Source organism: Onychostoma macrolepis, chromosome 20 (genome assembly GCF_012432095.1).
Source record: "Onychostoma macrolepis isolate SWU-2019 chromosome 20, ASM1243209v1, whole genome shotgun sequence".
NCBI lineage: Eukaryota > Metazoa > Chordata > Actinopteri > Cypriniformes > Cyprinidae > Onychostoma > Onychostoma macrolepis.
Window position 1 is genome coordinate 27068635 of NC_081174.1, and position 17088 is coordinate 27085722.

The window sequence follows — 17088 nt, forward strand, 5'->3', positions numbered from 1 at the left end:
GTAAAATATGACACAGCTTACCCCACTCTCTCCTATTTCGGCGTAATACTGATTCAAAACTAATACAAAGTCTGGAAGAAAAATCTACAGATACGACCGAAAAGCATGACGGGAGAAGGGAATAAATAAAAAAATAAGCCTTTTTTAAATTTGTTTTTTTTTTAGAGGTTTGGAGAGAAAATTGTGCCACCGAATCATTACAGCATGAAATATGAATGAAGAAGCACACTGTGGAACTTCATTACTGTATATAAACTTCAACCCTCTGCGCAAAAACAGCCAGAAAGTGACTTTCCTCTAGTGCAGGAGGTAATTGTGCATTCATAGAAGTCGACTGTCACATCCCACGGGATTAATGATCTCCCACTGTTTTCCGAATGAAACCTTGCTACTTCCTCGCACCTGTAATGCCACATCTACTGTAAAACAAACGTGCGGTCTTATATAAATAAATAAATCAGAGCGCGGTGTCAAAGCTACTTTAAGCTAGCCAAGTTTCACGTTACGCACATACGCTGACGGCTTGCCGCAGTTGCACTACCCATAAATTAAAGTGGCACCGAGCATACTTATTGAAAATCCGGAGGGGAAAATGGAATTACTGAGGGCAATCCGTCTCTGCGCTCCACGCGGCAGACGCTAAAGGGGAGGGTAATGGCTTTTTTTTCCTGTGGCCGAGGGGAAGCGTGTGTGCACATTTAGGAGGTGCATTATATCCTTCAGGTGGCATCTTCTCTCCTGCGCCCCTCAGATGAGCTTAATGCGCGAGCGTAAAAATAGCATGTGGCTCAGGCAATAGCAAGGCGCAAATTTTCAGCCAAGAAAAGGAAACATTGTTCAAACCCGTAAATGAGGGCATGGTGAATTCATGTGATGCGACTGACTAGATGCTTATATCAAATTGTGTAAACAGGATTTCGAAATCTTCCAAACCAAAATCATGCTAACTGACACAAAATTGAGAATTTGAAATGAATTAGCCACACCCTACAGGAAGCTGAATTGGTATGACAGGAAGTAATTTTTTTTAAGCCAATAAAACATTATTAGTGTACGTTTACAAGAAAATGCTGTTTAGAGTGCCTTTTATCTCTCTCGCTTATTTGAATGAGCAGCTGAAAATAGTAAAGCGTAGACATTTCAAAATAAGAGACCTGGTGTATTATAAAATGTGTTTATAAATTAAAGTCCCACATTATTTAAATGTCAATTAATTTTAATGAATTAAATTTTATTTTTCTATTTTGTTTTATTTAATATTTTATATATTATTTGATTTAATAATGGTGTTTTGTTGACAAACTATTTCTGGAATTGAATTCAACAAAACTCAGAAAGGGAAGAATAAGAATTTCTATCTATCTATCTATCTATCTATCTATCTATCTATCTATCTATCTATCTATCTATCTATCTATCTATCGTTCTATCGTTCTATCGTTCTACCTACCTACCTAGTCGTTATAACTTTTGTTTTCCTGTTTAAAAAATACAGTTTAAATGTATCTGAATTTAAATTTATTTAAATTATTTAACCTTCATACATTGCATAATTAAACTTAAGGTCGGCCTGGACTTTATCATCTAACATTTTGCTCACACTAGACTTTGTGTCCTTTCATTGTTAGTATAAAACAATACTAAAACTGTATCTTTTCACATTTTTCAAACCCTTCCCTTTCACCACCTATCATTAAGAAACATCTTTTGCCAATCCAAACAATTCCCACCCCACATTTTTAGTCTTTTTCCTTTGGAAAATACACCATATTATGCATTTAAATTGCCGTTTCATGTTGACCTTAAGGAATTGGGCTTTAAACTCGACGGGTTCATGCTCAGGTGAGGGTGACCCAGATCCTGGAGACGTACTGAGATCACAAATCTGCTCTTTTACTACTTTGCCTTTGAGCAAGGCACTTAACCCAAGGATGCTTCAGGGAAACTGTTCTTGCCATTAGCATGGTTTGGATGAAATGCATCTGTGCAATGACAAAAACACTGACAGACACTGACTACTGATGTATGCAAGTTACAGAAACAATAACATTTTCAGTGCAGGTCCCCTAAGCGGAGCTACAACAAAAAGCAGCATGTGATTTTGTGAAACAATGAAATCCTCTATGAATTTCAGCACTGGAGAGGCTAATCTGTGGACATCGCCTGCCAAAACATGTCTCCTTCAGTCTGATATCACCAAACAATCACGCAAGGTCCTCTGTCAAGCGCAAGGTCTTAAAGGGACGCTTGTGTGCGCACGACTACACGGGTCCGATGTTTACGAGGACACTTGTATCTTTGCCTAAGCAGCGAGCTCCTCTGTCATCTAGTGTCCCTATAAGCGTCCTGATGAGTTGGCTGCTCAGGTTTTCCTGTAAGGCGACTGGCGTCTATCCAGAGTACCTGCGCGAGAGTTTCTGCATTCAGTTGAATAGAAGGAGACAGGCGACTTTGGGACAGAAAGTGCAGGGATGACGAGTCCTGCCCACTGGACTGAGCTTATGAATTGTGAATGTGAAAAACTATCAACTGTGCCAAGAAGAACGAAGGGCATCTGAGGACAGTCACTCACAGCTCAGACTAGCTAATGTATAGTGACTGTCAGGTAGACTAACATGCTTAAAAAACAGCCAAGCTACTAACTACATTTTTTAATACTGTGACAGTAGTGCAAATGTTTACAAAAAGTTCGGTTTTTGTGGTAAATATATTTTGGAGGTAATTGTTCTAAGCTAAGCTATATTTTGGATAACTGTTGTAATTACGTTACACTGTTTTATCTAAGAACCAAGAAAGCTAATGAAATGAGATTGGATAGATTTTGGCCAGATACATTTCACATCTTTTCTGCAGTAAAATGCTTTCTTTTCTTTTCTTTTTTTAAATCAGTTATATTAATTAGGTCTGTTTGAGTGTTATTGCTTAAATTTAGTTTCTCAAATGTTTCAAATTATATGAAGCGTTAGCGTTAGTTCTGGCAGGTCACGTGAGTCAAGCTTGCATCAGCTGATTCTCAGCTGATCGTATCTACCTATAGGAATACAACACCTACACTTAAATATCATTATGTACATTTAATGATATCTGCTTGTTCTGTTCTGTTTACCCTAGGGGGGTTATTATTGTTGCTCTCCCTGCTCATTCATGACAGGCTGCATGGATGGGCAGGGAGTTTTGCACAGAACAGAACCATACCGCCAAACCAAAACCTTATGCTAAGTATCTATCCTTTGACGATAGTGGTCCTGACAGAAATATAATTCATATATAATTCATATATATATATATATATATATGTAAGGGATAATCAACGGCTAGCTGTGCATTAAACGATTTGAATGCACGACGTGGAGGCGAAGAACCGTTCAAATCGTTTAATGCACAGCTAGCCGTTGATTATCCCGTTTATGTCATGGTCATTTGCCAGCATTCACATATTAAAGATGTTAACAATATTTGCACTGCAATATTTGACCGGAACGATAAAAATGACGGTTATTTTTGTCTGTATTACTATTTAACTGTAACTGTATGTTACTATGGTTACCAATGTTTATAGGAAGCGCATTAATATAGAACATGATTAAACTGACCTGGAACTACCTGCAGTTAAACGAATTTAATCAACACCTGCCAGCCAATCAGAATAGAGTATTCAGACAGACCATGGCATAAAAATATGTATGTGTGTGTGTAAATATATATTTATATTTACAGTATCACATTTAAGCAATAAAACATACCATTCAAATTTCTGAGGTCAGTAAAATGTATTTAATAAAAATACAATAAAAGCATTCCGTCCTCTGCTTCAGTCATCTATCTCTTTCTTCTTGAGCATCCATACAAACCTTTATCTATTACAACTGTTTGGGCTAAGGATCTTAATGAGGAGGTGTAGGTTTTATTTTCGGATCAGGTATGGGGTATTAAATTATCTTCTAAAAACCCTAATCTCCAAATGATTCATTGGAAATTGCTGCATAGGGTTTACTTGACTCCAATGAAACATTTTTATATGAATCGGTCATCTTCTCCTAAGTGTAATCTCTGTTCCCAAGGAGTTTTAGGCACGTTTTTGGGAGTGCCCCTCTCTCTCACCTTTTTGGACTTGTTATATTTTTTGGGTACTGAGATATGTTTGACTCCACGCCATTTTTTCATGAATGATTTTTGGGACTTCACCTTGTCCGTCCAACAAAGATGTTTACTGTTAGCTGCTCTCACAGCAGCAAAAAAATTGCTAGTCAACCGTTGGAATCCTCCTCACACAATGGACAGACGAACCTGGACGGTGTATTTGTTGGACATTATCTCGATGGAACTCTCAGCTTCTCGTATACATAGATCTAATGTGGAAACTGTAAATTCATGGCATTCAGCTTTTAATGTTGTCATCTTTTCTAAAAATCTTTGTTAAAATTATTTTATTGTTATTTATTTATCTATTAATATAAATTATTTTTTTTATTTATTTATTTATTTATTTTATTTTACTTTATTTATTTATTTATTTTAAGTCTACCAGGGGTGGGATGGGTTCCAAATTTGTACAGCTGCTTTTTGTTTTCTATTACTGTTCCCTGAAAAAAAAAAAGAAAAATCAATAAACAGTTGTTAACAAAAATAAATAAATAAATACAATAAAATCATTAATATTGTGAAATTTTACAATTTCAAATAACTGTATAACTTGAATATATATTAAGATTTTAAGAATGTATTTCTGTGATGCAAAGCTAAATTGTTCAGAAATCATTCTAATATGATGATTTTCTGCATAATAAATATTTATTATTATTATCATCATCAATTAACACTTTTCGTAATCCATGTTGTTTCAAAACAGCTTTACAAAAAAAAAAAATAAAATCATGCTTTACTGGGAAAAAAATGTGGGTTGTCATTTGTTCTAATAATTTCTCTCTCTCTCTCTCTCTCTCTGTCTCTAAATATATATATATATATATATATATATATATATATATATATATATATATATATATATATATATATATAAACATTAAAATATTGATGAATAAGATGTCTTGCACTTCAAAGATTTTTATAAAAGCTGTTGCAGTGACAACTACGTTTACTATTTTAACAAAACCACGACACCTCCAATAATTTTTAATTTTGAAATTATTTTCGAATGTGTCAAAAAGTCAGAATTTTGTGGTCTCTTTAAATAAAGAGTAGCTTGTCGTTCATAGCTTCACCAACAATGATAATGAGATTCAAAAACACACACTAAACAATGACAATGAGAGCATGGATGTGCTGAAAATGCGCGCACACACACACACACACACACACACACACACAATAAATCTATCTACAATGCTGCCAAAAATATTTTAATAATAAAAATCTCAAAAAGTGATCTGGCAATGGATGTAGAAGAGTGTAATTTGGAAAAGCGCAGCAGCTCGTAGAGAGTAAATACAGTAAATGGCTCTGACCTGTGAAGGTAACGATTCTAGAGAAATTTGCTCAGCTCGTCTCATTGTTTGCGACTCTGAATGCGGCTCCTACCATTCAATGCGCCCACCGTGAATGTTTAACATATGAATGGGAAACTTTTATGCCCTATGAAGACCATACGCTTGCTGATAAAATGGCTGACAAAGCTCATCCCATAGTCAAAATGACAGATACCACATTGCTTTTGGAGCACACTTTCCAGAATGCACAACATGGTATTTTTGGGGGATGATTTGAATGCCTATTGTGATTTCTTTTTAAGATCCCTCAATCATGGAACACATTCTCTGCTTTTAAAAATGGAAATTAATGTTAATGTGTTCTAAAAAGGGGGGAAGAAAAGGTAAAAAAGAAAAAGACAGAAAGAAAAGAAAAGGGTTGACCTTTTTCCCCAATTTAAGATACATTCATTTGAGCGAAACAGTGAATGGCTGCTGGCCCTGTGATAGAAACCAAAGTCTTCCTACAAACCTGCAAGAGAGAAACAGAGGGAGGGGAAAAAAAATGACACAAATGCGCCCTACGAAAAGAACAGATTGGATCAACGGCTGGTGGGAAGGGAGGAAGGCAAACCTTTTCACCAGGTCCTTGAAATACAAGCTGCAGGAAGCTAGAACATTTTGGTGGACTTCAAACTCTTTGCCTTCAACTATAATTTTCAGGTCTGTAAACTCTTTCTCTCTGCGCTGCTGGTTCAACTCCTTCAACATCTCTGTAGAACAAAGAAGAAACAGACAATGCCAAACACGTGTTTAGAATTCAGCTTTTTTTGGAACAGATGCAACAACAAAAGCAGACAGTGGCAAATATCACCACAGTGGCATAGATCAAAATCGGCATTGAATAAAAATGCAACACTTTACGGACACATTAGAAGCAAAATAAACAATGTACATTAGACATCAAGCAGAAATTATTCAGATTAGATGATGCAAACACAAAGAAAGAATAAAAATACCCAGACATGAGCTGGAGAGGAACTTACTGACCAATATGGGCCAGAATCAGTGTGCACAATACTGGCAAAAATTAAAAATACATTTCCTGCACAAACTATTGATTTATTATCATATTCCCCGGGCTACGGTGGCTTTTTTTAACAATACTGTATTTTAGGACAAAGAAAAAAAAAAAACACAAAGCTAGCAGAAATGATGATTAATGTGCGTCAAAAACCTAAACGGATCATTCTTTGCATTTCAGAATATATTACATTTTCTATTCAACAACCTGGAAGCAACAGAAAAGCTCTTATGCTCTCCGATTTCTGAATTATAAGAAAGGAAAACAAATACGATGTTTAAAACATGATTTTAAATACTGCCGTATGGTATTTCGTTCCAAATAAATGCAGTTTATATTCATTGACAAACACCGGCACTGAGAGTTTAAGACCATAAAATATCAGCAAAACAGGCCAAACATCTTGTAAACAAACAGAAAGCTTCAAAGAGAGAGACAAACCTCAGCAGACACAGTGCACAGTGCTTTAAATTCACAAATAGTTTCATCAATGCCCGTAATTCCTTAAAAAAATATCTGTGGTCTCTGATCTTCATTATCAAAAACAAGAAAACAAAAGAAAAGCTCGTTTGAAATCGCCCGGGAGGAAAAACACTGCACTTGTAAAAAAGGATGTATATATAGAGAGAGAGATTGAGATTAAAACATATGTACAGTATGTAAAGATTTGCAAGTAAAAATCACATTTTAGTTTTAAATTGATACTCCTGCAGATCTCGTTGCCTATTTGACGTTTGCCAGAATCATGGGAATATTCGCGCACAATCAAGTCTGAACGCAGAGAAAACAAGCAGCAGATGTAGATGTGGTGGACGCATATGTAAATAGACAGATACCGAGGCAGAAGTCCAAGGAGACCAGCAACAGAAACGAGCCCCTTATAATGAGGATCTATAAAGCGATTCTGACAAGCGGACCTTGCAAAGCAACTCCAACAGAGAGCCAGCGTAAGGTCAACGGCTTCAGACAGCAGCACAACGGCAGCCATCTTGTCTCTTTATCAAAACCAGCGGCTTTCTGTTTCACTATTCGTGACAGCTACTGTACAACATATTTCAGCTGTTAATTACAATCCAAAAATATTCCCCATTTTGACACGCTGTATTGACAACACATTACACAACTCCTTGTGCTAAATATTCTCAGCTGATTCACGCCACTTCCTCAGCACTGTCGACTGTTCATTTCTACAGCCTAATGGTCCAAATCTGTAATATTTTTATCGTTCTGAGTGAATGTGTCTCTTGGTCGATTTTACAGACTATACAAGCCAGTTTATTTGATCTGGCAAAGCAAGATTTTAGTCAAAATGCATCATGTAGTCATCGTTTGGGAACAAAGGCTGGTGGAGACGTTCTGACTGTAAATATAGAAAATGATCTCAATTTTCATTCTAACGTTTCTGATACAGACCATAAAGACAGCAAACATCAATTTAAACAATTTAAAGCATTTTTACTAAACAAAGCCATGTTCTACAGTATATGGATGCAATATAATTCATATTCGTTTAACTACTTATCTGAATTACTCATAAAATCACGGGATGACTGTGAAGATCCCACAGCAGGGAGAACGAATCAAATTATTAGAAACAATGTGCTATTTCAGAAATCAATTTCATCTGCAGCGCTAAAGCAAATGGAACAGCATTGTAAACACATCACCGAAATCAACAACTACATTAACGCAGCGCACACACAAACCCACACACACACACACACACACACGCACACACAGAACGATAATGAGAGCCTTGAGCCACAGCGGCCACTTCAGCAATACAAAACCAAACACAATGAATCTCAGGGCCGTCTAAAATTACACTGAAATTACAAAGAAAGCAGCTGATTTACTGACGCTCCAATACTGAGGCCTGGTTGTTTATGGTTCAGAATGAATCAATAAATAAAGAAATAAAGAAAACATTTATTAAAAAATGTTTTAAATGGAATTTTAACTGCTAAAAAGCAAATACCCACAGTATATTACAGTCTGAATTATAGTTGACATGCAAAACATTCTGAACAATTTGCAAATTTCTCGGGATTTATCTGACAATTTAAGCTATATTAACTAAATGCATAAATACACAAATATAAATGCAAATTATATATATATATATATTTTACAGATTACAATACAATACAATACAATATTTACTTTTCTCAAAATTGATTTAATTTTAAATTCTGGGGGGAAAAATAAGCTGTTGTGCTTTTAAACACACTAAAAGGAGATTTTTTTAGTACGATATAAACATCATTACATTTTTATAACAGTTGTTTACGTAAGAAAAAAAACAGCTAAATGGAATATATAACACTAAAAAGCTATTAAAAACCCATAGTATTTTACAGTGTGAATTATATATCACATGCAAAACATTTCATAATATAAAGCCATTCTGAATATTTAGCAAATTTGTCTGTATTTATCTGACGATTTAAGCAATTAACAATGCTAAAACTTAATGCAAACCTGCAAAAATGTAAATGTAACAATTTACATTTTGACTTAAAAAAAAATTCACATCACGCATTAACGGATCAGAATTAATTGATGAACATATATAGAAATATATACTATATTATGCACTATATAATAGCTGGATTTTCTGTGCATTCAAATAAACACAAAAAGAGTTTTTTAATACAATATAAACATAGATGCATTATGAAATGTTGTAAACAACGTCAAAAACCAGGGCTAAACCCTTCCTCTGCTAATTAGCAATGCCAAAGCTGACAGCAGTTCTCTAAAAAAAAATCTTTGAATAATGTAACTGCATGCGCTCCATATTACACAGGTTTTATTTAGAAGATTTAATGCGGCGCAGCGACGGTTTGTGAATCATCGTTGAACGGCATGGCTTTCACCTCCAATCTCCTGCTCCGCACACGACGCTCAATTCACCAAAGAACGCCAGTGAAAGAGCTAGATGGGACCAACTATAGTTGTCAGTAAACAATGGTTCACCCACAAGGTCGCTGGATGCGGCAGAAAAGCTGATGGAAAAGCTAATTATGCGGTGCGGCCCGGGGTCAAGGCTCACCGAGAAACAGCGATCATTAGCAAGGGCCACCAAACATCACATGGCAGGTGAATTCTGAGCTCCTCTGCCCAACCTGAGAGGGACATGGAGGTAGTGGAGATGATTACGTGTGATTTGATGGTTTGAACACACGCTGGAAATTACAGAGTGTGTTGTGCATGTAATGGGAAAATAATTGGCTGTCTTGCAGAAAATGGTGCAACAGTAACCTACTTTCTTTGTTGGTGCTGAACTAATGCTAAAATCTCCATCCAGCGGATGTTTCTGTAGGTGTGTGTCTACTGTAGCATGCGGCGGTCATGTGGAGGGAGGAGGAAACTAATGTAGCATGAAAAACAATCCTGAGAGACAACATTAACACGTCTCATAAATGTATAGGGTTCACGGTCAGGCATGTCTCACTCGCAGGTCATTAGCGGTGCCTCTCTCACCTCTCACCTGATTGGCCTCTCAGCGGACTTAAACAGCCAATCAGCAGGTTTCAGTCCATTAACCACAAATAAACAGAGAAAGTTCAATAATCCAATAATGCACTGTGGAGAAAAACACAGACTCTGAGCCATTAATTCATTGGGATGTCTGTCTGTTCGCTGCTAAGACAAATACGCCACAATTGCTTTAAAAGAAAATATCAAACTAAAACAGACGATAATAATAATAAAATAAAAAATAATACGGTCACACTTTATATTAGGTGGCCTTAACTATGTACTTGCATCAAAAAATAAGTACAATGTACTTATTGTGTTCATATTGTATTGCAAAACACTTCTGCTGCTATTGAGGTGGGATACGGGTAAGGTTAGGGACAGGTTTGGTGGTATGGGTAGGTTTAAGGGTGGATTAAGGTGTAAGGGATGGGTTGACAATGTAATTATAAATGTAATTACAGGAATTAATTACAGATGTACATAAGTACATATAGGTATTTTTAAAAATATAAGTACAATGTAAAAACATGTATGTACACAATAAGTGCATTGTACCAAATTATTAATTTAAATGTAAGTACATAGTAGTTAAGGCCACTTAATATAAAGTGGGACCAATAATACAAATACAAATAATAATAATAATAATAGATTATTTTGCATCACTGGTGAATAAAAGTATTCATAAAAAACAACAAAAAGACAACAGTGTATCACAGTTTCCACAAAAATAAACAAATGAATAATGATGATAATAATATTAATAATTAAAATAAAAGTTCTTCTTTTTATTATTATTATTCTTTGATGAACATTGATAAACACTGATGCACAAAAAGAACAGCAAAAGAACAGCATTTATATTTAATTCAAATCTTTTGTAATATTATAAATGTTTTAATGTTACTTAATGAAAAAATGTGTTCATAAAAAAAAGTGTATTACGGTTTCCATAAAAATAGTAATCAGCAAAAACGTTGATAATAAGGTTTCGTAAGAACCAAATCAGCATACTTTATTAATAAATGTATGCCTCTTCATAAAAAATCCAAATCTAAATCCACATTTAATTTCTAAATATTTATTTATTAATCTCTCCAGTAGTGCAGATGATTATAAAGTGTGCAAAATTTAAGTTTGCATTTTATTTATATTAAAAAAATGCCACAATATGAATAAAAACTATACACTGAAAGAAAAATATGAATTATTTTTATTTTTTTGTTAATTAGAAAATTAATTGCATTCATTTCATCATTAAACTCATTTAGTGTCACCTTCGTACAGATTTGAATTACCATGATCTGATATAATAAGTGCAGCAAATAATTCAGTTTGGAAATGGTAAGCTCACTGAAAGAGCAACAGCAAAGATCTAGAATTCAGTCCGGATATCAATGATTTTGTCTGTGATTAATTTTTTAGAAATGCAGAAAGCACAGAATCTTTTGTATTAAAAGCAGAGATCCTCAAAGTCTTTCTTTTCAGGCTTCAAGAGTCCAGCATGTGAGAGCGGACTAATTGCAAGGCCGAGACGGGAGAGATCTTACTGTACACAGCTTTCACTGACACAAAGACTCTCCAGCGCAAACACAGAGGCGCTTCAATTCAATTCAGCTGTGCTGGACGATGAATGGACGAGATGAAAGGGGTAAATAATATAATGGCCATTTAAGAGCGTTGGAAAGATGGACATGAAATGGCCCTACAACAACCTTTTGATGAGTTTTTCAGCTGCATTATTGAGCTAAATGTCTAAGGTTCACTGGGCAGCTCATGTTTTCCAAAATGGCAGCTGCTAAACACGCGGATTGACTCGTTACATCGGTAGCTGGACCGATCCAAGCGTCACCACCGCCGTCACCGCGGGGGTGTGTAAGGAGGATAAAAATGACGTGAAAGCAATAGGTAAACATTTATTCCTGTTATCCACGGTGTAATAGGGCATGTCAGAGCCATTTCTATGGCAGATACTGAGGGAGTGAATAAAAAAAAAGACATCCAATCAGAAGCCAGTAAAGTGTGTCACCATTACAAATAATACAAAAACAACAACATTCAGGGAAGAGTCCATTTGCGAATTCATGGGAGGGGAGGACGATTTATGAAGCACTGCAAAACAATCCTACTAAAACCAAGCCTGGAGAAAACATCTGTGATTTACTTTTACATATAACATCAGCAAAACATGTGATTTACTTTTGAATATAACATCAGTAAAACATCTTTGATTTGCTTTTGAATATAACATCTGAAAAAATATCTGTGATTTGTTATTGAATATAAAATCAGCAAAATATGTGATTTACTTTTGAATATAAAACATCAGCAAAATATCTGTCATTATATCTGAACATAACATCAGTAAAATGTTTATGTAAAGTGTAAAGATTGTAACATATTTGCTTTGTTACGTTTATGTTTTATGAAGCATATATTGTAAACCAACTAAATTATCAGTAATTGCATAAAGCTTTAATAATAAAATAAAATCAGTTGAAAAGATGAAAATTACCTAGTTTTAAATTATTCAATGTAAAATTTAATTAGAAAAACACAAAATAAAATAAAACAAGTTAATGCTCTACATTAACATGGTGAAAAATGGCCTAGTTTGAACGGTAACACTTTACAATAAGGTTCATTAGTTAACATTAGTAAACAACATTAGTAAACATGAACTAAGAATGAACAATACTTCTACAGCATTTATTAATCTTAGTTAATGTTAATTTCAGCATTTACTAATGCATTATTAAAATCTCAAGTTGCGTTTGTTAACATTAGTTAATGCACTGTGAACTAACAATGAACAACTGTATTTTTATTAACTAACGTTAACAAAGATGAATAAATAGTGTACTAAATGTATTGATCATTGTTTGTTCATGTTAGTTAATACATTAACTAATGTTAACAAATGACACCTTATTGTAAAGTGTTACCGTTTGAACTTACTCGATGTAAAATTTATTTAAAAAAAAATAAATTAAATAAATAAATAAAAAATAAAATAAAAACATGTTAATGCTCTACATTAATATTAAATTAAGCAGTTTTAACTTCCTAAATTTAAAATTTACTTAGAAAAAAAAACACAAAATAAAATAATAAAAATTTGACAGCCCTATAGTTTTAACTTATTCAATGTCAAATTTAATTAGAGAAACACACACACAAAAAAAAAATAATAATAATAAAATAAAATAAAAATAATTAAAAAAAATAATAAAAAATAAATAAATAAATAAAAAAATAAAAAAAATCATTTGAAAATCCCTATTCGCTTTTCCCTTCTTCTTTCTGCTTTGAATAGCGGCAGATTCATGCAGCTCAGTGGACTACTCCTGTTTCTTTCCAGTTGACTATCCAGGGACATGTTACCAGCGATACTGAGGCAGTGAATCTGTGCTGTATGCCTCACTGGACAAATGATCCTTGGCCTCGTCTTATACAGGAGGAGATGCCTGTCAGGAGTCTTTGCTCTCGTCTCCAAAACCAAGAGTCCAAGACCAGCACAGTGTCACTTCATGCTGCACGCTGACACACACACACACACACACACAGATGGCCTTACAAAAACAAAATCTCCAGCGGGCTAACAGAACAGAGGTGACAAAGGCCACCAATAAAATCCATCAAGGTTACTGTGGCAGAAGCAGGGTTGTCAGTGCGAGTTCAAAGATCACGATCTGATATACTATCTGACACGCAGAGCTGTAATGTGCAATATATTCCCTGACTGCTCAGAATAATGACAAACCGCTTCTAAAGCTACAATCTCCATAAATACAGCCATGGACATACTAAATAAATATACTCTGGTAAAAACCCAGTATATAAAATAAATGAACCAGGACTCCAGGCTCAACTCTAACCACATTTTATTACGTTTCGTCTTTACAGATAAATAGAAGCACTCAATATACTTAAGTCAAATATTATCTAATCAACCGATATTAAAACAAGAAGAATCTCTGGCATTGGACAATTACTGAAACCACAAATGCGAGAGGCCTGATGGGTAATTTAAAACGCTTCTGCAATCTCGTTTGAATTCATCTCGTTAAATGGGGTTATTTCCATCTGTCACAGCTGATCTGCTTTTCCTGCCGGATTAAACTTTATAGATTGTGACAAAACGCAGTTAGTGATGACTGTACTACACAGAGGCAGAAAGAGTCTCAGGCTGATAACACCAGCATGGTCATGTGTTCCTCACTGTGAGCGAAACACAGAGAATACTCTTAAAATACTCATGCCTTCATTTTCACTTCATGTTGGTGACACTGGTTAACTTTTGTGATACATTAATATTGTATGGGTGATTCTCTAATTAGCCTTTCTCTGTCCTCAGAAATAAATAAATACATAAAAATAAATAAAGATTTAACAGATAGGCATTTTAAGAGCTTGACATTTTTAAAATTCATTTTCATAATATCAAAGAGAAAATATAATTTTCCAGAATTTCTTTATATTTTGGTATATCCACTCAAACTTAAATATATATATATATATATATATATATATATATATATATATATATATATTTAAAATGAATGAATTAAATATTAAATAAATGGATAAAAATAAAATCCATATTACTTTACTGTACTTTACATTAATATTATTATATATTATTTTATATATTAAAATCTTTTTAAATTTATTTATAAGTGTTACAGTCAGAGCCATTACATTTTATTTATTCCATTCTAGTCTATTTAGCAAAATAAAAAAGTAACAAAAAATGAAAAATAATTAAATAAAATAACAAATAAAATTATATAGACATATGTTAATTTAATACAAAGAAATGTTCCTCCCAATATCACACATTTTTAAGAAAACTTTTTTTAATGGTTAATTCCACATTCTTTGACACTTGCTAACATGAGCAACATCCATTATCTAAAAGGTGAGAAATGTCATTACCATCACTCACAAAAATCATACTCTCCAATGACAGACTCCAGAAAAATGGATGTTGATCAAGGCCATGATCAGATCTGTACTCCAGGACAGGTGATAAATGTTTAAACATAGATGAAGCATAGTTTGAAAAAGTTTTCAAAAATATGAAAAAAAAAATCTCCTACTATAAAAATCCCACTGAAAAGTACACAGACGTTTAAACAAGCAAAAAACATGCACTTAATAATGTGTCAAAAACAGCTAAATAATGTAAGTGAATGGAGAATGAAAGGATTGGCTCACTAATGTGAAAATGTGTGACACGAGAACTCCAAATAAAACATCTTAAAGTGTGCATATATTTCTCATTAGTGCTCTTGGCCCTCTTTTGGTTGAGTACCCTGTAAATTAAAAATAAACTCGTTTACAAGGCAACGTTATGTTCCAATACAGATTCATCTAGGTTGAAGGAGAGGCTAATCGTGACGAAAATTCATAATTGACAAGCAAAGCATGGACACACACACACACACACACACACGCAAATGCATTTATCTGACTAATTCAGGAACTCATTAACTGAATTAATCGCAGCAATTAGCTCATGGAATAAGCAATTATTTTTAGCACATGGGCACAACTTACCGATGTACAAATACACACACAGTCACACACACACAGACACACACACAGACACAGATCCGTTTAAAGTGTTAAATTATATTTGATGGGCTGGTCTTTAGGTTCAGTGTTGAATATGTTTGCTTCTCAGTTCAGAACAAAGCAGCAGGAGTATGCTAATTTTCTCTCAATCTTTTTTCCTTCCCCTGTAATTAAAAAAACAACAAAAAAAACAATATAATCCACCAACACATTATGCTTGGGAAGGAACCCACTTGGGTTTCTGGTGTACTTGTCACATTATGCCAAAAAGGAAGTTAAAAAAAAATAATATATAAATAAATTAAAACAATAAAAATGGCATGTTCGCCAAAACATCAGCACCTCCCTTCAATTTAGTCACTTTCAAATGATTCCAAAACAGGTTTATGGAGACAGTGTGTGTGTGTGTGTATACATATATACACACACATATATATATATATATATATATATATATACATATATATATATATATACATATATATATACATATATATATATATATATATATATATATATATATATATATATATATATATATATATATATACATATATATATATATATATATATATATATATATATATATATATATATATATATATATATATATATATATATATATATATATATATATATATATATATATACATATATATATATATATATATATATATATATATATATATATATATATATATATATATATATATATATATATATATATATATATATATATATATACACACATATACATATACACACACACATATATATTTAAAAAGGTAAAATCTTAGAATTGATTCTAAATGTAATAAATAAATACATTTTAACTTTTTTTTTTTTTTTTAAATTGAAAGCATTTATCTCAGTTAATATGTCAATCCTGATGCTGGGATATTGTACGATGATTTTACAATAGAACTAAATGTTTCAAATATACATTTAAATTGATTCTGTTTTAAATGATAGTTTGAACCAAAATGTGAATTAACCACCAAAATACAGCAATATTGTTTTTGCAAACTAGTTTTCTACAGCATATGCTGTTATAAATGTGTTTATCTAAATAATTTTCAAATCTAAACTATAGTGCTGTCAATTTAAAATGTTAATTTAGAGCAATTAACCGAACAAATCAATAGGAAACAACTGTTTTTAACTTGACACAATATATTTAAAAAAACAACTAAAAAACAACATAACATAACCAATAATTACAAAATAGTGCAGTATAGGCAATAAAATATAAGACCAAATTAAAAAAAGGTAATTGGGATTTAAAAATATTTTTTTTTTTTAATCACAATTCAGACAAGAAAAGAGACAGAATTGCGAGATATAAACTTGTAATTCTGAAAAGAAAGTCCAAATTGTGAGATATAAACTCACAATTATGAGAAAAAAATCTAAATAGTGAAATAAAAAGCAGAAATTATGTGGAGGAAACAAAAAAACAAAAACAAAAAAATGAATTGTGAGATGTCAGGATTCTGAGTTTATTTCCTGCAA

The 17088-nt window shown here is 33.1% G+C and overlaps 1 protein-coding gene across 5 annotated transcripts in view; it reads right to left on the reverse strand.

Moving 5' to 3' along the window:
• Positions 1-17088, reverse strand: part of LOC131526863 (kelch-like protein 29) — a 285092-nt gene that overhangs the window by 83132 nt on the left and 184872 nt on the right. For 3 of the 5 annotated variants that reach the window (XM_058755510.1, XM_058755509.1, XM_058755513.1), the window contains one exon: positions 6061-6199. The exons of the other annotated variants lie outside the window; for them this stretch is intronic. In XM_058755510.1, coding sequence (XP_058611493.1) covers positions 6061-6199 — 139 coding nt within the window. The remainder of the gene's footprint in view (positions 1-6060; positions 6200-17088) is intronic. 5 annotated transcript variants of the gene reach the window in all.